Raw genomic sequence first — 26,777 nt, 5'->3', positions numbered from 1 at the left:
ACTGCTGCATTACACACTGCTGCACGCCGCACACTGCTACACGAAACACTACTGCACGCCTCACACTGCTGCACGCCTCACACTGCTGCACGCCTCACACTGCTGCACACCACACACTGCTGCATGTCGCTGCACGCCACACACTGCTGCACGCCACACACTGCTGCACGCCGCACACTGCTACACGCCGCACACTGCTGCACGCCACACACTGCTGCACGCCACACACTGCTGCATGCCGCTGCACGCCACACACTACTGCACGCCACACTGCTGCACACCACACACTGCTGCACACCACACACTGCTGCACGCCACACACTGCTGCACGCCTCACACTGCTGTACGCCGCACACTGCTGTACGCCGCACACTGCTGCACGCCGCACACAGCTGCACGCCGCACACTGCTGCACGCCGCACACTGCTACACGCCACACACTGCTGCACGTCACACACTGCTGCATGCCGCTGCACGCCACACACTGCTGCACGCCACACACTGCTGCACACCACACACTGCTGCACGCCACACACTGCTGCACGAAACACTGCTGCACGCCACACACTGCTGCATGCCACACACTGCTGCACGCCGCACAATGCTACACGACGCACACTGCTGCACGTCACACACTGCTGCATGCCGCTGCACGCCACACACTGCTGCACGCCGCACACTGCTGCACGCCGCACACTGCTGCACGCCGCACACTGCTGCACGAAACACTGCTGCATGCCACACACTGCTGCACGCCGCACAATGCTACACGACGCACAATGCTACACGAAACACTGCTGCACGGCACACACTGCTGCATGGCACACACTGCTGCACGCCTCACACTGCTGCACGCCTCACACTGCTGCACGCCACACACTGCTGCACGCCACACACTGCTGCACGCCGCACACTGCTGCACGCCACACACTGCTGCATGCCGCACACTGCTGCACTCCACACACTGTTTTTATGCGATTTTATGCTACTGACATTGTAAATGACAATGCCTTTTATTTGTTTTAAAACCAAAACATAAATTAAAGGCATTGTAACTTTACAATGCCAATAGCTCAAACTCTTATAAATGCGAGACCTATTGCATTGCAAATGCTTGTTTGTTTAGCGCATTCTACCCAAAACAGGTGTTTGTGAGCTTTACAGTAAATACAAAACAAAGATTAAGAATCTTTACAATAGAACTGTAAGGTTAAAAGTAGTAGGGAGATCAAGTATACCTATAGGAAACAACATTAATCCAATTGGAAACAATATCATTGATCTAAGAGAAGAGGGGAGAGAAGTTCGAAAGAGGGAGAAAACTACCAAATCAACTAGGAGTTTGCCTATTCATGTTTTAGATAGTATAGACTTTTCAACAATGACTCTGATTTGTGCTACAATGTCCTGTAGGTATCATGATCCTTGCTGTCATTGTTGTATGTTATTAAAATATAGGGAGAAAAATCGAAGATGATCTCTGTTGGCCGAATAGCACGAAAAACAAAGAGCATTACTTTATTTGAATAAACAATGGATATTTGCACTTGGACGGGAACATTAGGAACTCGTCAGCCAATCATTATACTCCCTTTTATGGCTACATTTCAGAGTGCTCCCTTTTCTGGTTCTTTTTAACATTATAGATCCACAGAGGGAGCATTCTGTTGCTAATAGCTCCCAATAGGTTTCCTGAGATGGTGAATGTTTTGTGAAATACAAAGCTCCATCCTCCGGTGGCATTCCCAAAGCTTCATTTAACATTATAGTCCCACTAAGGGAGCATTTGCTAGCTTATAGCTCCCAACAAGTTTCCTGAGATGGTGAATGTTTTGTGAAAAACAAAGCTCCACCCTCTGGTTGCACTCCCAAAGCTTCTTGTCTAAGAGCTGCCGGCACACAGACAATATCTGGGCTGCTCCCCTGGTTTTTAGTCACATGAAACCCAAAGGAAAATAAAAACAAATGTGTTATACTTTTCTTTGGCTAACTGGGGCTTCCCTTTACCAAAAGCAAGGACTCTAGGAATCAACGCAGACATCTATGTACTGGCAGCTCTTTCAGAAAAGGCTGAGAGAGCTCCGCAGGAGGATGGGTCTGTTTACGTCAAAGCCTACGAGACAATGCAGCTGCCTGATTTGCTAACAACATCTTGGGAACATTCAGAAAACTTCCCTAGGAATGTATTCGGCCCATTGGATTTGTGGTTCGTAACAGATTTGCCTGCTATCTCTATTTGCTGGCTCTATTTGCTTAGGTTGTCCAGCTTGAGTTCGTCCCTTCCCTTTCCCAAAGTCTATTTACTGTATTCTTCCAACAGCACTGGATTTCGGTAAACAGGCCTTTAAATCTTGTTATTATCTTGTCACGTTAGCTGTGCATTCAAAGACAAATGTCAGGCTCTGTCTTCCAGTGAGCTTGGTGTTTACTTTTCTTTCACTGACTTCAAAGCGAGCGGATTTATGTGACAATCATGCTGCCTACTGGGGTAGAGCTAGAGGAAGAGTTTATGGTATGATTTTATTTTTTTCTAGCACACGACAACATTTTAATGTCTGTAAATGAACTGTGCAGATATTCCAGAATATATCAGAATTAAAAAAGCACAAATGAATCACATTTTATGGTAAGAAGCACATTTTGCTGTAATTCTGAAGTGTGATAGAAACAAATATTTTAACACGATCAAAACAAATCAATACACTAGGTGATGGCATTTCCACACATTATTGTTTGTGTGCTGTATAAGTTTATCAGTAAAACTCTATGTATGTGCAAATGTAATGCTCATTTCAATTGAAGATGTGTTGTCTGTGTTGCTCGAATATAAATTTACCTTGAAAAAACAAAGACAAGAGGTAGTTGACAAAACAGGAACAGTTGGTGTAATTAAACACTTGGTCTGGAGTACAACCCAGAGAAACAGGTCTGAGGACTGTCACAAAGTACAATCAATTTGTGTGGGCTCTATACAGTTTGGGGCACAATAAAAGTACATCCGGCAATGCTTGTTTGTTATCAAACGACCCTTTATTTATGGTTCCACAGACAAGGCGCACATTCCTTTATCAAATGAAGGTGGCTCGACCTTTTGTGGACACAAAGTGGGCCAGTGGGTAGTGTTTTCAGATGTCCAGCATGAGGAGCGCATTATCACTGCGTGTACTGTGTGTACTGTGTCCTGATTGGCTTTGTGTTCCTAACTTCATGTGGCATCTACCTTTATGGAGTTTGGGAATGTGTGCACTCCTCTGGCCATGTGTGCTTTATAGGGGCCAATTTCTCTGGACCATTGTGGTGTTGCTGCTCTTATCTGAGGGATGGACCTGAGCTTCCTGTTCGCGCATTTGTTTGCCGGCTACTTGCCACTCTACTCTTAAACACCTCACTCTATGCTAATGCACTCTACTCTGCACCACTCCATTCTACACCAGTGCACTCTATGCCAATCCACTCTACTACCTTCTAATCCACTCTGCACTTTATGCCACTGTACTCTACCGTGCACCACTCCACTCTACTCTGAAACAACATACTGTACTCAGCGCCACTGCACTAAACGCCATTGAATTCAGCACCACTCTACTCTGCATCACTGCACTCTACGCCAATGCATTCTACACTACTTTACTCAAAACAAATGCACTCTACGCCAATCTATCCAGTACCACTGCACTCTATACCACTCTGTTCTACTCTGCACCACTGTACTTTATGCTATTGCTCTCTATACCACTCTACTCTGCACCACTCTATGCTACTCTGTACGACACCATTTAACTCAGGGTCACTTCACTGTACTCTGGGCCACTGCATTCTATGCCAATGCACTCTACACCACTTTACTCAAAACTAATGCACTCTACGCCAATGTACTTTACACTACTGCACTCTGACAGTCTACTCTGCATTACTGCACTTTATGCCACTCTAATCTACTCTGTCCCACTGTACTCTACACCACTGCACAACGCCACTCAACTCGGCACCACTCTACGTTAGTGCACTCTACGCCAATGTATTATGCAGCACTGCACTGTACAGCAATCTGCACTCTTTGCCATTGCACTCTATGCCAATGCAATATACACAACTTTACTGAAAACCAGCCGCCAAAAATTCACTGCTGTACTCTGCGCCAAACTACTCTGTGCCGCTCTACTCTGCACCACTGCACTCTACGACACTCTACTCTGCAAGACTGCACTCTCTGTCACTGAACTCAATGGCCCTCTACCCTGCACCACTGCACATTGCGCTCTGTCACTGCACTCTATTCTACTCTGCACCACTGCTCTCTGCATCACTCTACTTTGCGCCACTGTACTCTACTCTGCATCACAAAACTCTCTGCCACTGAACTCAATGCCAGTCTACTCTGCACCGCTCAACTCTGCTGCACTCAACATCAATGCACTGTACACCACTACACTCTGCATCACTCCACGCCTCTCTGATGTGTTCTGCACTCTGCACCATTCCACGCTACTGCACTCTATGCCACTCTACTCTGCACCGCTGAACTCTACCCTCCACTCTTTTTTTTATTGTTTTTATTTCAAATCATTTTTATTGAAATAGCAATGACAATACAGTAACTCTTCCGTACAAAAAAGTTCAAATCAGTCTATGTCCAACAATACAAAAACAGAAAATCAATAGAAACTAATAGCAAATGTAAATTATATAAAGTAAATCCACTCCAGCTTGCATCATCAGTATACAGGTACATCTGTATATATACAATGCTTAATGTGTGGGTGCGGCGCCCCTGGGCTCAAGAAATTAATCATGACCAAACTCCCAACCAACCCCGATCAGAGGGACCAACCACAGCAAAAATCTCAAGGTGGCTCGTAATGAAAGGAGGATGCGTCCAATGATTTCCAAAGCCTTCTGTTGGAAGGGCTCCAAGTAGGAGCCTGCAGAGCCGGATTATTAGAGCCTCTCAGGAAAGATAACCATTCCTGCCAGATTTTGAAGTTCACCTCCTTCGCATTTTTCCATTTGCAAAGAACCACTTTACATGCCATTATTAACATTAAGTCCAAAAGCTGACGATCTTGGACTGTTGGTATTTGTGGATCCAGCACCCCCAAAAGAACGTATACAAAGTCCTGTACAGGCCGTATCTTGAATACATGATAAATGCAGTCAAATATTTTCCCCCAGTAATCCCCTAACGAAGGACAGGTAAATAGCATGTGTGCAAGATCGCCAGAGCCTGATTGACAGTTCCAACACTCAGACTCCCTTAGTTTACATTTGAAAAGCTTGTCAGGCGTCCAAAATGCCCTGTTGAGCAACATATATTTTGTTTGGAATGGGATGGGTGAGACTTTGTGTGTAAGGGCCAACTTATGGATCACCTCCCAGTCAAAAGCTATGCCTGTTGAGTTTGGCTCAGCCTCCCATAGAGATTCCACCCTTTTATGTTTTGTTGTGGGTAAAGGCAATAACAGTTTATACACCCTCGACACGAAGTGGCCAGCGTACACAAGACGTGGGATGTGAAGAATTAGCCATGGAGTATAAGGAGAGAAATTACGCGCGGTCAGCATCGCTTTGATTCTTAGGAAGTCATAAAAATCCATCGGGGTAAGATCATACCTCTGTTGCAAGGTCGAGAACGGCAGTGGAGCCTTATCATCATATAAGTCCTTCACCAAATTAATGCCCTTCTTGGACCAAGACTCCCAGATTAGTCTACTACCATTACATTTGAGATGGGCATTTCTCCACAAGGACATAAACGATGACCTAGCGAATGTCAACTTTGTTTTATGTGTTTGGTCGAGTCTAAGCAATGCCCTTCTAGTATTCAGCATAATATATTTGGAGTGTGGTAGGTGTGACAGGTCCATCGTCAGAAGGGCTTCCAGAGGCGCATGATCTACCAGCGACTCCTCAATATTAACCCATAATGGCGTATAAGCTGGGGATTTTATCAACCACTGGGCACCCTGTTTGCAAAGATACGCTGTCTGATAGTTCCTGAACGAGGGGAGACCCAGGCCGCCTTTATCTTTTGCTAATTGCAGCTTCTTCAGTGAGACTCTGACTTTCTTGCCCTGCCACAGAAAACTACCAAACAGCTGATCTACCTTGGCAATAAAATTATTCGAGAACGTCATAGGGAGCATGCTGGCCAGATAGTTAACCAGCGGAGTTGACATCATTTTGAGCGTCTCCGCTCTACCCCACCAGGAGAGAAACTTTGGAGACCAACCCTCCAGCAATGTAGATATCTTTTTAAGGGTCAGATCTTCATTAACTTTCAGCGTAGAGATCAAATCTTTATCGAAGTCTATCCCCAAATATTTAAAGCACCGAGGCTGCCATGTAAGACCGGAGTCCCCAATGATCCTTTTATCCACAACATTGTTCAGTAGCTTGACCTCCGTTTTGTCCTTATTGAGTTTATACCCAGATACTCTGGAGAATTCCTCAATATCAGACATGAGTGCAGGTATGGCCTCATCCGCTCTTTCTGACATAATAAGCACATCATCTGCATATGCCGTCAATTTAACAGTGCAATCTCCAAACGGTATACCAGCTATCTTGGGGTCATTCCTTATATGATATAAGAACGGTTCTATTGCCAACAAAAACAATGAGGGAGACAGGGGACATCCCTGCCGCGGACCTTGCTTTAAACAAAAGGGGCAGGAGAAGGATCCACCCGCCCTCACTCTTGCCGAAGGACAGCAATATAGGGACATTACCAGTCCTGTGAATGATTCCCCTAGGTTGAATTTACACAGGACCGCTTGGAGGAAGGACCAATCAACCTTATCAAATGCTTTTTCAGCATCTAGTGTTATTGCTGCAGTTGGCGTGCCTAGGAGTTTCGCTTTTTCTAATACATGCGCCAAAATCCTTGTATTGTCACTGGACAACCGGTTTTTAAGGAAGCCTGCTTGGGAAGGGTGGATTAACTTGGGAAGAACCCTCTGGAGGCGAGCGGAGAGTATCATAGCCAAAAGCTTGCAGTCTATGTTAATCAGCGAAATTGGCCTATAATTTTTCGGTAGCGAGGGATCTTTCCCATCCTTAGGAAGCACAGCAATTATTGCTTCCGCCAATGTACCTCTGACCTCACCAGATTTATTTACGTCTTGAAATAAATGTAGGAGGGGTTCAACTAAAAGGGAGGGGAAGGTTTTATAAAATTTTGCGGTAAACCCATCAGGGCCTGGAGCTTTCCCTATTTTTAGATGTTTAATTGCAGTCTCTATCTCTAATGTATTAATTGGACCATTGAGACCGACCTGGTCCTCTGCAGAAAGCTGTGGGAGATCGCACTCGTCTAAGTACTCCTTAATCCTGGATTCCTCCACCGCTTTATTCTTTGCATAAAGGTCTTCGTAGAATACTCTGAACACCTCAGTTATTTTGTCTGGGTCTGAGTGCGAGGATCCTAATGAATCTTTAATGACATTAATAGAGTTTTTCTGAACCTTAAACTTCAAGTACGAGGCTAGGGACTTGCCTGCTTTATTAGACTCACAAAGCTTAAAAAGCCTACCCTTATCAAGCCAGACTCCCGCTCTCTCGCTAACTATTTTATTATAGTCATATTTTTTATTCGCCAACGCAGCAAGAGACATATCATCCCTATCCTTTAAGTGTCTAATCTCTAGATTCATAATTTCGGTCTCCAAGGCCTCCAGCTTCGCATTATAATTTTTATTCATTGCTGACCTAATCTTGATACACACTCCCCTTATGGTACTTTTCAAGGCTTCCCACCTAGTGAGATCGGACGTGTCCCCCTTTCTATTAGTCTGAAGGTAGGAAGAGATCGCCTCATGTATTGTGGAACGGTGCTTGTCACTATTTAGGATTTCATCATTCAAACGCCAAGATGTCTGGCGAGAGGAAGGTTTGACATTAGCAATTGATAGTGAGATGCACGAGTGATCAGACAGCACACGAGGTTCTATGGTAGTAGACTCTAATCGAGGGACACCGTTCTGTGTTATGAGAATAAAATCAATCCGGGAGTACGAGTCATGTGGGGAAGAGTAAAAAGTATAATCTCTCCCAGTGGGATTCTGGAGCCTCCATGTATCCACCAAGTTGAAGCGATGACACAAATTGAGAAAAGCTTTATGTGATTTATTTGATTTGAAAGGACAGCGTGAGTCTCTATCTAAAGTTGCATCCATCGGAAGATTGAAATCCCCAGCTAATATGTGTACCGCATTATCTGGAATTGTTTCAATGTGCTTGTTCAGTTTGTTCCAAAAATTCAAATCGCTAGTGTTGGGGGCATATATGTTAGTAACATAAAACTCTGTAATATCCCTACTCATTTTGGCCGTGACCCATCTACCGTCTACACTCGCTTCAAAGGATAAGATCTCTACCTTAGACTTCCTCGCAACAAGAATCAGAACACCATTCTTTTTGTTCACAGCCTCAGCACCCACATCCTCATTATAAAATTTATTCCTCAGGTGGTAAAACTGCTTAGCCTCAAGCTTCGTCTCCTGAAGTAACACAATATCACCCCTTAATCTCTTTACATAATCTAAAATCTTTTGTCACTTGACAGGCTGGTTCAGACCTTTAACGTTAAAGGATAATATCTTCAGTCTGTCTATATTACAGACACCCAACGGAGAGCTAATTGAGCTAATTGGCATCACAAGGTTGCATCATCATATTGATACTTACATATTCCACAACAAGAGCCCAGATAGAGCCGTAGTCGAACCCATCACCACCCTCACCCCCGATCATAAAGGAGATGAAGACTATGCAAGCAAGAGAAAATAAAAGCAAAAGACACAGAACACATAACCCATCCCAAAAACCCCTCAACCCCCCACCCTCCCCACCCCAACTGTACGTTGTAGGCATGGTGACTGGAAAGAGATTGCATCGCATCCCCCCCGTGCTTGATCAGTACAGAATAGAGAATAACATGGAACAGAGGAACTAACACAGTTGATCTGAGATATGCTCCTACCCACTGTAATATCAAACATCCTACATTAATAGTACAACCTTCAGGGACCTCTTCAGCCGGTCTAAGGCCAGCAACCAAGCTAACAACCGGCCACCAACTATCCCATCATACCACCATATGCGAGGCATGTGAAGCATGACCAACAGCAATCAGGGCCAAGACAACTGACACCCATTGGAGTGAAAGGCATTAACGAAAACATACTATGTAACCAGGTATCAGAAACAACTGCATTCAACCAACAGAGCCTTCATTGGAAAGTGTCTTGAAACGGAGAGTCGTGTTGTTGACACCCTCCACATGAAGTAGCAGAGGCTCACGTAGAATCATGGGCAGCAAAGAGAGTAGAGATCATTCACTTATAACCTGAGGCCGAGGCCTGCTCAACTGCACCCACTGAGGTACTTGTTTCCATGTCTAAGTCTTCCGGCCCATCAAGCATGCGTTTCAGTTTCAAGGGATCTGAAAAAAGGTGCGGAGAGCCGTGGACCAATACACGATATTTTGCAGGGCCCACGAACCCATATTGGAAGCCCCTTTTCTTTAGCAGCGGTCGTAGAGCCAAGAACGCCTTCCTAACTTCCACTGTCTCTTTACTGTAATCCTGTGAGATGTATATTTTGTCCGATTTCCACAAGATATGATTGTTTTTCCGCATGAAGTCAAGAATTTGCTCTACATGCTGGTATCGTAGAGGCTTACACACAATCGCTCTAGGACCTTTCTGATTCTTACTTATTCTGCCTGGCACCCTATGGGCCCTATCAAACTCCAGAGGGTGGTGAAAGGACAAGTTAGTAGCCTGGGTGAACCAAGACTCCAAGAAGGCTCCACAGCTCCCATGCTGATCCTCCGATCCTTCCGGCAGACCAAAAATACGTAGGTTCCCCCGCCTGTTTCTGTCCTCCAACTCCGCCAGTTTCCGCGTTGTTTGATCCGTGGTTATACATAAGCGCTTAATGGCTGCACATGATTTTACCTCTAGGTCCTCAAGTCTGCTAATCCTCGATTCTGCTTCCAACAATCTTGCATTGGTTTCGCGATTATCTTGCCGAATTGCTGCTACTTCGTCTTTGGTCGCCTTTGCCAGCTCTCTTACTTCATCTAGCTTATTAAGTATCAGGTCCATCGGGTCCGGATTACTTTTCCCTCCCTTGCTGGGTGAACTTGGATTCGACTGGTCAGATTTAAGCCTCTTCATGCTTTTCACCGAGTCCTTACTGTCAGCCATGGTTGCCAGTCGCGCAGATTCCGTGGTCGGTCGCAACTGTCTTCCTGTGCTCCACCCTTTACTTGCAGAGTTTCTTATGGTCGCCGTCACCTCCGTTGACTTGTAATAGCCGATTCAGTTAGACGCACAGTAATCCAACAAGTCTACCACACGTGGTAACTTAAACATATCTCCTGGCCCTTTCCCGGCCGTTACCCCTGCGATTAGTGGATCACCGTGAGGGAGCACGCACTTTCATCTGAAGACATAGACGTGTATCCACATCATGGAAAACAGCATATGTTTGCCAGGCTAGGCCGCGCAGTCATATGATAGAGCCGTGTGTGAAGGCATAGTATGGTCACGTAAAACCATAGGGTAGCAGTTTGGCAAGAATAAAACCTCGCAGCGAAGTGCCGGAATCCTTCGTAGCTCCACATTGCCAGATATAGGCTCTGAAATCGCTGATCGAGGAAAGCAGACCTTACTGCCTATGGTGTATCAGGCTCGGCCGAGATCACTTGGATCTACCTGATAAAGAACAGTCTCTCCACATTCACGTCTAAGCGCCGACATTGCCACCATTCCAAGCGAAGCGTATCACCAGCCGTACTGATGGGAGGGAGACACGGCTGTAATTCTGGCATCCAAACCTTCCCAGACCTGCTCCAGAAAGCATACACCGCACCAATGAAGCAGAGACCTCATTCAGCCCCGCTTACCCCACAGGCGTCGTTGCATCTACACAAGGGTTCCCCGTCTAGGAAGCGGGTGCCGCCATCTTACATGCGCGATAGGCGCCAATGACTCCTCTCCGTGTTAAGCCGCCCGTCCGCACCAGCACCTTCGCGCTTCCCTCCACATACCGGTTGTCACCGCATCAGCCAGCAGCCAGTGTCGATTTCCTCAGGTTCCGACGGGTGACTTCCAAACCGGCCGCCAACACACCGGCAGCCACGCGGTCTCGTCTCCAGCCTTACTCCTCGCGATCCTCAGGCGGAGCACTCGAAGCGACGGTAGGACCGCTTCCCTGCATCAAAAAACCTCCAAACTGCACCACGAGAGCCCCCTCACATTCCGGTTGATGATTCCACTGTTTGTATCGTTGTAGAAGCGGCGAGACCCGTTCCTCCGCCCTTATTCGATATACGCACGGGCAGAGAGAATCACCGAGCCGCCATCTCTCTCGGCGTCCAAACCACGCCCCCCTCCACCACTCCACTCTAATCTAATCTGAGCCACTCGACTCAACGGCAAGTCACTGCACTCTGAAAACTCTTTTTTTGATTGTCTATGGGAGGGCTAATACCCCCATTCACTCAACTGCAAGGCAATAACGGGCTGTTATTTTATTTAATTTGTATTTATTTTTGTGGGAAGAGTAATTAACAACCACTATTACCCACAGAAGCAATTAATAGCACTTAATTAAAATAATTGTATTACTTTGCCAGACCCAGTACATGTGCATTCAGTTATATTTTTGGACTGCTAGGGATAGTAGTTTAATATGCATATCTAATAGCAGTTATTAGTCTGGCTGTATCTGCTGTGTTTGACACCATTGACCACATGAGCTTATTTCCTGTATAAACCATGACTGACAATGTCACACCAATCAGTCTAAATTGATTTGATTTAGCACAGAATTCCTGGTGTTTATCGGTGTTACAACACCTTGTTTGGTTTGACGTGTATGGTACTTGCTCTATTCACGGTGACCATATTACATTATATACATATTTTAATGAGCCTTGGCTCAGTCTCCTTCAGCCATTGGCCTTTTTTGCACCGTAACCTTCAGCTGTTGAATTTAAACATTGTCAATCACATGTTGGATCAGCTCACAGAAGTATTTTAGACTCACAATTGTTTATTGGCTTCTGGAGTGTGGCCTTCTACTTCCAGTCGCCTGCATGTGGGGTTATTTTTACAACTGAAACCAGTCGGCAAGTTGACCGGTAGCAATGCAGAGTGAACGGTGACAAAAGCACCTGAAATATGAACGCTACATTCAGTTTTCATCTGCTCTTGTTTGCACTTACTCCCCAGTGTGCTGGGCAAACAAGCATTAGTAAAGCTAGGCAGTGTGATGTCTGCACAGCGTGCACATGTTTGAGTGTCATGCCATACAAATGGTAAACCTGTGCATAGCCAATGCTTGTTTATGTCAGGTATTTAAACATTTACCACAGAGGGCTCCTAGCATTATTCATAAAATGACCACCTACCTTACAACTGGAAACTGTGACAATAGAGTTCCTTACAAGAGTTGCACTGAGAAGACGCACATATTAACTCATTTGCAGAAGGTCAGCATACTTTCTGGCCACTGGGGGTCTGAGGAAGGCTGTTCCAAAAGGCAAGGGTCGTGATTAAAAAGGTGCTTTCACCTTCGATGTGCTACCAGCGCCTGCAAGGGAGCTTTGATTTTTATAAAAAGATGGAGTCACTCCATAGTAGGTGCGGCAAGTACAACAAAGCTCTTAAACTTCACCTTTCTTGGGGTGGGAGTCAGAGCAAGGACTGCTGAGGAAGAGAGGCTGCATTACATTTTCCAAAGGAGATGAACAGTCTCATGTGGAATCAGCCTCAGTAAATATTTGGGGGGCCTTAATACTATGGAATAGCTCTATTTCATCCGTGAGCCCACTTTAGTTATTACTGTGGGCTTCTTGCCTAAGGCAGGACAAAGTCTTGAGGTGAAAGAAACAAGCAGAGGACACTGCCTTCTTTGGTGAGATTAAGGGAAGGTCAGCTCCTTTCTAAACCCAGTGTTTCTTACTGCTAACTGCTTCCACCTCGACAACCAACAGGACCCCAGCACCACATCCCTCCTGGACAACCTCCACAACTTTGGACTCCGCCAGATCGTGACCGAACCCACGCACTCAGCAGGACACACCCTCGAACCCCTCTTCACAACAGGAAACATCATCACCTTCAGCCACACCACCGAACTCCCATGGACTGACCATGATGCGTCCACTTCACCTTTAGAACACCCACCATCCACAGACACCAGCACCTGCTCCCACAAAGAAACTGGACCAGAATCACCGACGACCAGCTAACCTCATCACTCAGCAACTCCACCCCAACCATGGTGGAAAACAACGACCCCAACACCGCAGCCCGAACCCTGCACAGATGAATCTCCGACAGCGCCAACACCATAGCCCCCTCAAGAAAAACAACAACACCCACGCCAAGAAAGCTAGATGGTTCACCACCGAACTTCGAGAGTCCAGCCGCACTTGCCGCCGCCTCGAAAAGGCCTGGAGGAACACCAAATCCACAGAAGCCCACAACAACATCAGAACCGCCACCAATGCCCACCATCAACTCATCAGAACAACGAGGAAAAAAGCGATTAAAGACAGAATCTCCCCTCATGCACACAACAGCAAAGAACTCTCCAACATCATCAAGGAATTCTCCCAACCCACCAGCGAGTCCACCGACATCCCTCCCTCACGAGACCTCTGCGACAAACTCAGCACCTTTTTCCACCACAAAATCAAGAGCATCTACGACAACTTCGACGAGACAACCAACACACTGAACCCTCACCAACCACCCCCGACACCCTGAAGCCAGCGATCGACAACTGGACAGCCCTCACCACCGAAAACACACTGAAGACGATTAAGTCAATCCACTCCGGGGCCCCCACGGACCCCTGCCCCCACCACATTTTCAACAGAGCAGCCGACACCATCGCACCCAAGCTCTGCCACATCATCAACTGCTGCCTAGCAACCGCCTTGTTCCCCGATGACTGGAAACACGCTGAGATCAACCCCCTCCTGAAGAAACCCTCGGCGGACCCCACCAACCTCAAAAACTACAGACCCATCTCCCTGCTCCCGTTCCAGCGAAAGTCATCGAGAAACCCATCAACAGCCAACTCGCTACATTCATCGAAGAGCACAACATCCTTGACTCCTCCCAATCCGGCTTCAGAAAAAACCACAGTGCGGAACCCTCCTTGCCGCAACAGACGACATCCGCACCTTACTGGGCAAAGGAGAAACAGCAGCCCTCATCCTCCTCGACATCTCAGCGGCGTTCGACACAGTCTCTCACTGCACCCTAATACGCAGACTCCACGACGCAGGAATCCAAGACAAGGCCCTCGACTGGATCCGCTCCTTCCTCTCTGGCAGAACGCAGCGGGTTAGATTTCCCCCTTTCCTCTCAGATCCTACACCTACCACCTGCAGAGTCCCCCAGGGGTCCTCCCTCAGCCCTACGTTCTTCAACGTCTACATGGCTCCGCTCGCCCCCATCGTCAGAACCTACGGACTCAACATTGTGTCATAAGCAGACGACACCCAACTCCTCTCCCTATCCAACGAACCCATCATCACCAGACACAACTTTCGAGAAGGCATGGAAGCCGTCGCCAAATGGATGAAAAACAGCTGCCTACAACTAACCACCAACAAAACGGAAGTACTTATCATGGGCCCAAACCTCGATGCCTGGAACAACACCTGGTGGCCCCCCGCCCTCAGAAGCCCGCCCGCCCACCCCCACGGACCACGCACGCAACCTGGGAATCATCCTGGACTCGGAGCTCAAAATGGACCGCCAGATCAACTCCGTCTCGTCCTCCTCCTTCCACACCCTCCGCCTCCTACGTAAGACCTTCAAATGGATACCCCTCGAACACAGAAAGACCGTCCCTCACGCCCTGGTCACCAGCAGTCTCGACTACGGCAACGCACTCTATGCCGGAGTAAACAAAAACCTCACCCGCAAGAACATCCAAAACGCCGCCGCAAGACTGGTCCTCAACCTGCCAAGACACTGCCACATCTCCCAGCACCTGCGCACACTCTACTGGCTCCCCTTCGAAGCTAGAGTCACTTTCAAGATGCTAACCCACACTCACAAGGCCATCCACGACACCGGACCAGCATACCTGAACAGCCAACTCAAATTCCACGCACCCCAAAGGACCCTATGATCAGCCCAGCTCTCCTACGCCGTGGTCCCCCGCACCAGAAAGACCAGATCGGGGGGCCGCTCCTTCTCCTTCCGCGCGGCCAGAGCCTGGAACGACCTTACTCTCCACTTCAGACAGGCAACATCGCTCCCCATCTTCGCAAGAAACCTCAAAACCTAGCTCTTCAACAGACCCCTTCCTTGCTGGACTGGAACCTGCGACCCCCCAGCGTCTTGAAACCCTTACGGGTGAGTAGTTGCCCTTAACAAACACCTGATTGATTGAACTGTGGGGCATCAGCATGTGACGGAAGGGCAAAATGTCAGGGTTCAAGTGACAGCGTTGCATGCACCACCATGAGTACTTTTAGCTCTGGTTTACTGACGTTATGCTTGACCAGGTGCCGGCCATCCAGTCACTCATTTCAACCATACACTATTTGAATGCCCCTTTCACCTTTGTACAGGTCTGGCTGCTCCTTAGGGGTGCACAGATATCTGTCCAAATAACACATGCGAAGGCTAAAGGGCCTCATAGATGCTTAGCTATTCCAAATAGTGTATATTGGAATGTGAATTTCATCATCTAGGACGTCTAGCATGAAAACAAAAAAAGTAAAAGTAAGTGAATGTGTGTGGGTGGCTATAGAGATTAATTGCAAGAATTAAATGCAATTTCAGCAGAACACAATAAAGTTAATCTAGCCAATCTCAAATTAAATAATTTTAAACTGAGTATAATGAAATGGAACACTGACTGCACACAAAACTGTCGATGAGCCTCCTGCTATGCTAGACACGTTTTATTTTGGATGCTGTCTGTCTTGTTGATTTGTGCATTGTGCTCGATCTGGAGCTATTTTTTTTTTATCTCAAGGCGCTTCTTTAAGGAGCCACCTATAACGATCAGTCAGTACGAGAATCCAAAGAACAGATGTGTTGGGCGATGATGAATGTGATGGTAGTTAATAAACTGCGGTCTCTGGAGCATTGGCAACAATAAAAGAGCCCAGAGCAAATGCTTTGTAGCATGCACATGGGAATCCATACATTTCTAGGTCTGGCGTTAGTCAAAGCCCTTTGATTTTACTAAAATAATATGCTGATTGTACTTGTTGGGGGTTTCAGTCAGCCCTCTGCATTCAAAGGTCTGTTACTGTGCCACTCTCATTTTGATTTGATCCTCTACAGCATACAGCATGGGGCAATGAGTCTACAAAATTCAGCCATTGGCTGAATTCAGCGTAAGGGATGACATTCTTCCGTTTAACCAGGAGCACATCCATACACAACTTAGTTGCCTTTACTGCCAGGGACTACTGTGCAATGTTTGATTATTGAGACAAAAACCTATTTTTATGTTTATCCATTTTCTCTTATTTATATATTTAGATTGATGAGGGCCTGAAAGTTTTCTTCATAATCTAGTTTTGCAAAAACCATGCCAAAACAAAACTGGCATTGACAGAGCCAAAGTGCTGTCAGGCCAGCACCAGACCTATTAGCTTTGATAATGCTTGTTTATATTTATAGCACTATTTTGCAGCTGAATAATACTCATGCAGGGGGCCTTTTAAAACTAAAAGGCTGACTCAACCATGCAAGGATCGGAATTTGTGATATGCAGCTTCATCTTATGCACATCTCTATAGCGGGCACACTAACCCTATTTTCTGTGCCTTGTTGTTTGTTTTGCATGTTGGATTTCTAGAGGTTCAATGGTAGGAGGCTATGGGAGGACATAATTTGAAGATGTAATTCTTTAGCTTTAGCTATAAAAGGAGGACAACAAGTTGACGTTCAATCTGAGGTCGCTAGGAAGATAGTTCCAGAAAGTGGTGGCAGCCCCTGAAAATGATTATGAACATGGGAGGTTCCAAATCCAGAACTGTGCAGAAAGACTCTATCTATCCTAGCTTTGTAGATCTTTGCCGCCAAAGATTTTGAGTAGGTCCTTAAAGTGTGAGAGTGGGTTAAGATGTAACTTCTTGTAAGTGAGACATGCCAGTTTGATCTAAGTTATTGCCTCACTAGGGACCCATATATTAAATTGCTTTATTTTGGAGTTTATTTCAGCTTGGCTTTTGTTTTATGGATTTTATTTGTAAAGGGTACAATTATAGGATTTATAGTGACTGCGCCATAAAGCTATGTTAAATGTATTGTTTCTGTAAGGTAAGCCATTCCAGACATTTTGGTTGATTTTGTATATGGGGTCTTTTTGCCAAGACTTGCACTCATTTAGTTAGAACCCTGTTCAGAGGGCCACATGGCACATATAGGCTACTGGGTCCAACCATGAGATTGGAGGCTTTTTACTCCTGATGTCCCAGGGCCTCACTTACTATGGATCCTGAGGAACTGGGCCAAGTACAAATCCTGTACTTGACTCTCAGAATTGCATGGTCCGAGCAGTCCAAGACTCCTTTGTGGGGGAGGCGTGTATACAGAGAAGTGAATATGGGCTCACAACTCAAAATGCAGCAGTAATAAATCATTGTTCAACCAAATACTTTTGTAACAAAAGAGACGTAATTTATTTCTACTGTTACCACACAAAGGAAGAATACAGCATACACACACAATTACACAGTCTTGCCCTGAGGTTGGGGCTCTAGTGTCTCTCTTTGTGTCGCACTCACTCCTCAGGTTAGCAATCGTGGTTATTCCCCATTCACTACTAGTAACATCTAGGGTATGCCCCATTAGTAGGCCGAGTCTCAATAGTTCACTACGACTCTGATTTAAAGTCTTTAGTAATTTTGGCAGTAAGTTTCCCCAGGGCCGTAAGTCCCAAATGAAGTCTAACCCGCAAAAGCAGAAGGGAAGCATTGAGAGTCCTGCAGTGCTATGGCAGCAGCTTAACTTCAAGCCAGGTGAATCGCTCGCATGCAGACTCTGCAGCTGCACTCAGTAGACCGAGGCTCCCTCCCTCGTGGTCATGCTCTTGCAGCGATCAGAGGTTTTCTGCTGCTCTCTCCTGACGGGTAAGTGTTCACACGTTATGAGGATCTTGTTCCTGGTTCCACTCGGGTTACATGCTCCATCAGCGTTCTCTCTCATCCAACAGGGGTCAAACCAGTTGCTGTCCTTGTTGTTTCCGGTGAACTACAGGTCACCACTTTCATGCTGTTCATGGGCTCCGGCCCGATCAACACGGCAAAGTTTTCAGCAGTAGCCCCTCCTGGCATATGGGGTTGCTGCACTGGGTCGCAAAAGGCTTCGGCCCGTACTACACAGTAGTATTTCTCCTCGGTGGCCCCTCCTGTCTTTCTCCTTGGTGGCATACAATGGTCATCGCACCCCTACAGTGCAAGGCTTTCAGCCTTTACCGAATGCCATTCTTTACCATGACAATTTCTTTTATTTTATAAAGTTTTATATAGCGCGAACATGATCCCAAGGGATATCAGAGCGCTTTACAATTGGAGGGACAGGAAGGTAAAGGTTGCAGTACATGAGTCAAATCGGGATACCAAACAGAGTACATATCAAAATAGAACTCACAGCACAAGACCGGATACAAATGAAGGGGTCGACAAAGAGTAAGATAACAACTGATACGTGGCGAACAAGGAGGGGAACAGATGAATCAAGAAGGGAGAAAAAAAAACAAGAATAACATCCAGTGCAGGGCTTAAAGGTGTAAATCCAATGTAATTCAGCACCCTATTAAGGTAGGAACTTGTTCATAAGGAATCTTTTTACTTCCACTTTGAAAGTGCCCTTGAAGGAGAGTCTCCGTATTTCTGGTGGGGGAGAGTTCCAGATCTTCGGAGCAGAGCCGAAGAAAGTTCTGTGACCCGTTCTCCTTTTGCGAAAGATCTGAGGTTTCAGGAGGAGGGAGTTAGCACTGCTAGAGGGTCTACCCCCTCCTGATAGCTCTAGCGTTTGCGCTAGATAACTGGGGGGTTTGAAATGGAGGGCTTTGTGTGATAAGCAGGCAATCTTTAGCTCTATTCTTGCTTCGTAGGGGGTCCAGTTTAGTGAGTTTTAGACTGGGGAGATGTGCACATTTCTTTTGGTACCCGTGACTAATCTGGCCACCGCATTCAATGAAGCCCTTAGTGGGGCCAAGGTATATTTGGGGAGACCACAGAGCGTAGCACTGCCATAGTCTAGCCTCGTCAAAACCTGCACTTGGACCACTTGCTTGAAGTCAGCTTGTGGGATGAAAGGTTTGAGATTCCTGAGTGTCCTCATCAGGTGGTTAGCTCCCTTACAAACATTGCTAATATGAGTCTTCATGTTCAAGTGCTTGTCCAGGGTGATTCCGAGAGATTAAGCTGAGTCAATAATGAGGTGGGTGCAGTTGAAGGCGGTGCGGTGGTTCATCCAGAGGTCTAATTTAGGAGTGTGATTCGGAGGAGAAATGAGAAAGAATTCTGTTTTGGAAGTGTTGAGCAGGAGGTGGTTCTCAATTAACCAGTTTTGAGTAGTCAAAAGGGTAGTGTTGAGTGAAATGATGTTGTCGGGGGAGGAGACTTTCAGATAAAGTTGGGTGTCATCCTCATACATATGGAAGAGAATGTCCATGGAATTTAGAGCATTAGCTAATGGTTCCAAGAACAGGTTGAAGAGTATGGAAGATAGGGCGGACTCTTGGGGGCCCCCATGGATACTGGTGATGGATGGGAGAGAGAGTGGTTCGCCTTCACTCTTTGGGATCGGTGATGGAGGAATGACTAGAACCATTGCAACACCGTACCAGATAGGCCCATCCTATGCTCTAGAATGAATAGGAGGTTGTCGTGATTAACAGTATCAAACGCAGAGGAAAGGTCCAGGAGGATAAGGAGGCATGATTCATTTTGGTCGAGCATTTTAAAAATGTCATCCATAACGTGAGTGAGAGACGATTTGGTGCTGTGCCCACTGCGAAAGCCAGATTGATGTTGGTCCAGGAGATTGAAATTTTCAATGTGAGCACAGAGTTGCGATTGGACACATTTTTCTAGGAGTTTGGCTAGTGTGGGGATGTTAGAGATAGGGCAGAAGTTGTTGAGGTCAGTGCTGTCTGCTGTAGTTTTTTTTTAGAATAGGTGTTACCTGTGCTGCTTTAGGTACTCCGGTTTCGTTCCTTGTGACAGACGCGTTGACAATCTTTGTCCAGATGGGAGAGATGACATCTTTGATTTCTTTGAAGATGGAAGGTGGCAGCGGGTCACTGAAGTGATTCGATGGGTTAATACTCTGTAGAACCTTATTAATGTCTCTTTCACTGAGGGTGGTAAAGGTGTTCCAGAAGGCATTGTTCTTGATGCCCATACTCATTGGTTCAAACTTGTCTAATAGGGCCGGGGGGGCGGGCGCAGGCCCATTTGATAGCAGTAGAGACCGCCTGGTCTCCAAATCAATATTGATGAGCCTAGATTTCTCAGTGAAGAAGGCAGCCAGACCCTCACATGAGGGAGGGCTGACTTCAGAGTCAGAGCGGTTTGGTGCTTCAACCGATTGTTGTTTATCCAGTTGAAAACGTGTTTTGGGGCGATATGCGGCTTGATTGAGTTGGGATCTGAAATAATCCGCCTTAGCTCTCTTGATTTGTTTGTTATAGGAGCTCCTTACTGATCTAAGGATTTTTGGATTCAATCTCCAGGATCGTTTGATTGTCCTATGGTTGCGACATTCAGAGTTTAGGTTGCCGTTGAACCATGGTTTGGATATTTATGATGAGGTATTTTTTTGTTGGAGTGGAACAATGGAATCCATGATGCTAGAGATGGTAGAGTTGTAGAAATCAGTGAGTATGTGAGCCTCAGACATGTCAACTAGGGAAGAGAGGGCAGATTTACATTGGTTTGCAAGATCAGCTGTGTTGATATCCCTGAGGTCCCTTTTCCAAATGTTCGATTTCATTGGTTGACCCTTCCTTAGAGACACCACAATGTTAATATGGAAGAAGATGCTGTGGTGGTCGGACCAATCGCAAGGGGTGATGGTATCCATTGTGATGGTGTGTCCTTTGGTGATGATAAGGTCCAGAATTTCTCCTTTATTAGGGGTTGGCTGGGCACAATGTTGAATCAGCTCGTGATCACTCAAGAAAGATTTGAGGCATGTTACCGCTTGGTCATTAGGGTTAGATCAGTGAAGGTTGAAATCACCGAGGTAGATGTGGGACAGAAAGGAATCAGCATCGCCAGAGAAGATTTCCATTAATTGTTCAATGAAGGGGAAGTTGTCCCCAGGGGAGTGATAGAATGTGTGTAGTTTGCACACCAGGCGGTTGTTACTGGAGAGTTGAGACAAAGGTATTCACATGATGATGGCATAGAAGACTCAGAGAGGGAGACCTCGAGTGTGCTCCGATGTATACAGACTATGCCACCTCCCAGCTTCAAAGCTCTGTCTAGACGAGTTATGTCATGGGTAGGGGGCACTAGGAGGTCTAGGATAGGAGTGGAAGATGGATTGAGCCAAGTTTCAGTGAGGATGATGATGTCTATCTCATTATGTTGGATGAGGTCGAAGATATCAGAGGCGTGTTTGTTGGCTGACCTGCAGTTGAGTAGTACGCAATTAAGTTGTGTCAGTGTATGGGGGAGGAGCCTGTATGATGTTCACTCTCAAGAGGTCGTCATTGTTTATGACTGTAAGGTTGAGGGAGGGGTTCTCTGTTCGGGTTAGTGTGAATGGCTTGAATAAGCCCCGTAGGAATCTTGTTGGTGTCTAGGATAAGCGAGTAAGAGTTGAGTAAGTCATCGATATCATTAGGAGCGAGATAGGAAATCGATCTTCTGGGGCGGATGGGTGTGTTAGGTAGGGGTACTGTTTTAGATATAGTGAGGGGCGAGATTTGGTCAAGGCGAGCTCTAATGCTAGCATTGGCAGGGGCACTGGGCAGATTCTGATGAGAGAGGAGGGAGCTTAACAAAGGGAGATGTTCCAGTGAGAGGGCTTTCAAATCATGAAGTTCAAGGGTGAGAAGGTGCAGTTGGAGGGATAGATCGTCCAGGCGTGCCACCAAGTCTCAGTGCTGGGAGAAAGGTAGAGGTTGTGCGTGGAGATCTGGCGAGGAGGAAGGGTATCGTTGTTGTGTCCCCGTGGGGTCATGGGCGGTAGCGAGAGGTTCCAGAGGGGGGAGTTGGTCACTGAGGACTTGTGGTGTTCCAGGATGCATTGGTAAAGAGGTTGGTAATGGTGAGAGGGTTACTGGCTGCGAAATGGGTGGAGCATTCAATCCGCCACCCGGTAGGGCCGAATGACGGTTAGTGGGCGAGGAGGGAGGTGTATCAGAAGATGAAATGGGAACAACAATTTAGGGTACCCTTGTGGTTGCTAGCACTGGATCTTGTCGCAAAGAGATTGAATTATTAGCCAAAGAGTTTTTGATCTTCATAAAGAGTTTGTCGAACTGCTCTAGATTTCGATCCGATGATTGAGTGAGGACGATCCCGTTGTTGTAAATGGTAATGGTGAGATCAGCTTTGAAGGTTGGAGAGGAGGTAACGGAAAGACTAAAACCATGAGGTGTTTTCCTTATCTGTTTGACCTGAAAAAAAGATATGAGGGTTTTACTCCATTGAGCTCTTCTGTTCGTGAAGATTAGGTCGTTCAGGATGTTGCCATTAGAAATACAGAAATAAGTATCTGATATAATTAGTTCCGGGTGTTTTTTGATTATGTTGTGTTTGAATTTCTTGGCGGCGTTTTTAGTAAGGTTAGGGGAAAAGTAATCTTAAAGGTATTGAAGCCCACTTGGGAGAGTGAGCCTTCAATATTACTATGAAGTCCAAGTGTACACAAAAGATTAAAAATACAAACCTTATTGTGGCAAAATAACTATAAAAACAATGATATTCAATGTCTGTAATAATACATAACTAATTAAAAACACAATAAATCACAGCGAACATTCATCAATACATGCAGTCAGTAGTCTGATATAAGATTTGATAACCTAAAGGTGGCATACTAAGTAGAATCACTGCATGGATTTAATTCAACTTGAACAAATAGTGAAACCTCTATCTTCAGGGTTCAAGCTGTGTACTGGCATTCGTCATTATTTTCAAACAGTACAGCAAAAAATGTGAAATTCAGAATCTGACAAATAATCTTTTCAGTTTGAGAAGAAATATAGTGGCTTGAATTATCGATGAATCTTTATGAAATCGAGTCTACGCGCGTGAAGATAGAGGTTTCAATATCTGAATTAAATTAGTCATGTATTATTTCAGACATTGAATATCATTGTTTTTATAGTTATTTTGCTAAAATAAAGTTTGTATATTTTATCTTTTGTGTACACTTGGCCTTCATAGTAATATATCAAACATTGTGATACAATCAGGTAGTTTCCTAGGGATTTCTTTAGACTGTTGTGTTTTCCCTGCCCTGGGAACTGTTATCAGTATCAGGGTGTCCTCATATTTACTTTGGAAGGCCAAGTCTGCCTTGCTGGGATACAAACCTGTGGCCTTCAGATCATGGCACTGCTAGCAGCGATCGTTCAACTCGCCCATCCTCCAGCTTATAATAGAAAACTATTGGTATTTAGGCTTAGGTGGCCACTACCGGAGACGCTATTGTTTGTCCATTGGGTGAGCCCAGGGTGGTGCAGTACGCTGATCCCATTGCACTAGGACTAGTGTTGGATGGTAGAATCAGAGGTCTGTTTAAGGACAGATGGACACTGTATAGGTGAATGTCAATCATTAAAGGGAGTGCATCGCCCGGTAAGCTACGATTGATATAGTACGTTCAGGTGCCTGTTCATGCCAAGCATTACATCTGCACATATATCCAAATACTCTGAAGGTGGGGTTAAATGCCTCACTTGACAGTGGATGGGTGGGTTCTGACCTTGTGCTCTGATCATGGCCCATACCAGTGGAGCACTCAGATTTAAACGTTTTGTACCACTAACTCATGTATTGTCGGCCTCAAAGATAAGTGCATAGTAGACATGCAGAACCTTAAGCCCTGCCATCCTGGGTCTGTTTAAACAGCACATTGTGACATTAATCAAAATCGAATGACTTTTTTTGATAGCCTGTAGTGAACAAACATGTTGCGAGAACACTCGTTCCATGAATACTGGTGCCTAAGGCCATATAGGCTGATTTGTGGACCTTTTCAGCAGATACAGCTGGCAGAATTTTGTAAATTACTAACAAGAATGTGTGCTGGTGGCCTTGAGCATAGAACCGCAGCTGGTGACACTGCTTTCCTTGTCGCTGTAAGTGAAACAAGGGATCTTGCAGTTGTATTCCTCTCACAGCACTTATCAGCTACGAACGACTGGTATTGAAATATGTGAGACGGTTAAAAGTGCATACTCCGTTAGACAGACGTGAATACCAGCAACCAGTGTGTATCAGCAAAGGTCGCACCCCTTTGTCACCTGTTAACAAAGCTGCACATCCCTTGTGCTCCTACATGATTGATTTGTGCATTTATATATGTCTAATGCTGTACGGATCCCTAGTGCTGCCTCTAATATTTCCATAGGACACTAGTGCTGCTGCAGATGTTCCTTTCTCCTGATGATCCAGATCCTAGCTCTCTGCGGTAGATACGCACCAGCAAACACCCGTTTGGTGTTCAAGATCCCTCACACTTTGACATATGTCTAATACAGCTACAGACCCCTAGGGCCTGATTACGAGTTGCTCGTAATTTTCGGACCCCTACCTTAACCCTTATTAATGCATAGGGCGGAATTACGAGTTTGAAGGTATTTAACTCATCTGAAATTTGACCGATGCATTAAATAACTCAACCTTTATTAAATTTAGGCCGAAATTTAACAGGGGATAGACATGCCTTATTTTCAGTATTTTTTTTGTTTTAATCTGTTTATTGAAATGTCATACTGAGCAATAAGAGTAGAAATATAATAGTATCCACAATATATCCACAATAGCGACCCTTTGGTATTGAGGTCCATTAAGCATACAAAATGTCATGCAAGGGAAAATCAAAGATCGTACATTGGAGGGCTGCTTGTCCTTAACAATGGTGACTTGGGTATTGCCATGTGGTACGCGTAATGCAGACAATCCAATCATGTTATGTCACAGATTTGAACAATGGGAGTAGGGTTCAACAGAATGAGGACAAAGCAAGTTGAAAGAGGGGAGGGATTAACCACCAGTGACATGCTGCTGTGATGCACTGCATCAGATACCTATCCGTGTGTACAAGATGTTGAGCATCCATGAGCTAGCTAGCTGACCAAATAAGGCAGAAATCTGCCCTAGAACTATTACCGAGGACATACATACTTAGAAGCATTCCCAAATTATGACATTGTAACTGTCTGGACCCCTGCCCTCTAGTTTCTGCAGATCTGCTACAATAGCACCCAGCTATTGGCTAGTGGAAATCTGCGGAGGCCCAGCAGGTCCTCCCTTTGCAGGGCGACGCCCTGAGCCCTGGCCCAGTTAAGTAAAGAGCGGCGCCAAGCTAATACATGTGGGGCCACCAGCGGTTTCCACCGCTTAGTGATTAGGCGTTTAACGGTAATTAGGCCCAATTCTAGGAATCCGGAGGTGACCCGATTCTTCCTTCCCCGCTTGAAGAGGTGTGAGATATAGACCTCCCATTGGAAAAGGATGTCGCGTTCTGTGCAGCGGGCCAGGGTGGCCGCCACGTCAAGCCAGTACTCTCCGAGGGCAGGGCATTGCCATAGCATGTGAAGTAGTCTTGCATTGTTTAAGTGACATCTAGGGCAGGCTCAGTCCATGTGGTGAAAGTACTTATTAATCTGGGCCGGGGTGAGGTACTGCATTGGTTAAGTGACATCTAGGCAGGTCCAGTCCATGTGTTGAAATTACTTTTGTAATCTGGGCTGGGGTGAGGTATGCTCGGTGTAAGATAAAATACTGAATTTGGCGAAAACTCTGATTGTGGGGGACGTGTTTTGGGCCTTCCAATGCGGCTGTCCATTCTGTATCAGAGAGAGCTCGACCCAGATCGTCCTATCAGTGCTGCTTTAAGGGGGCTATTGAGTTTGACGCATGCTGATGGAAGGATGATGCAAACCATCGGATTAGGTGACCGCCTTCACACTTAATGTGCAAGTGTTAAATTGTGTGGTGTGTCGGAGGTTCCGCGGTCATATTACTGGCATACGTTATTTTCAGTATGATGCACATTTTCGTGCGTTAAACCGCAAAATCCGCATGTTATTCCTCATAAACTTGTAATAGGTGTTATTTATCGCACCCCATTATTAGTGTACCCCGTGGTATTCTTATTTATTAGGGGTGATATATAAAGCCTGAACTCATAATCAAGCCTCTAATGTTGTTGGTAACTGGGGGCACTGATCCCCTGTGTTGCCACAGGTCCCTAACGTTGGTACTGGCCACAGGTCGTACAGATCCCCATTCCCAGGGGTTCCAGTGCTGCCACAGTCTCATATTACCGTTGACATGTGTCAAGAATGAGAAGAAAAGAATTTAAACTAAGTTGGAAGGATGCTGGATCAAGGTTCTTCTGGTTATGAGAGAGCTCAGCTCATTTTGGAAAATGTTTTAGCAGGTAGTGTTTTTATAATTTTAGAATGGAAGCAATCCCTAGTACTGATGCAATCTCTGATAAGCAGTTAAACTCTGACCTTACAAAGTGCGCTTTAACGTTACCTTTGTGTTCTCATTACAGGGAAGAAGAAGTGAAATATCT

General features: G+C 45.8%; 1 protein-coding gene across 1 annotated transcript in view; it reads left to right on the top strand.

Annotated features, from left to right (window-relative positions):
- Positions 1-26,777, top strand: part of SPATA7 (spermatogenesis associated 7) — a 517,137-nt gene that overhangs the window by 407,593 nt on the left and 82,767 nt on the right. The window contains exon 11 of the mRNA XM_085627838.1: positions 26,757-26,771. Coding sequence (XP_085483964.1) covers positions 26,757-26,771 — 15 coding nt within the window. The remainder of the gene's footprint in view (positions 1-26,756; positions 26,772-26,777) is intronic.

The sequence above is a fragment of the Triturus cristatus genome, chromosome 9, assembly GCF_964204655.1.
Source record: "Triturus cristatus chromosome 9, aTriCri1.1, whole genome shotgun sequence".
Classification (NCBI taxonomy): Eukaryota; Metazoa; Chordata; class Amphibia; order Caudata; family Salamandridae; genus Triturus; species Triturus cristatus.
Note: the sequence above shows the minus strand (reverse complement) of the source record. Positions and strands in the feature narration are given on the sequence as shown.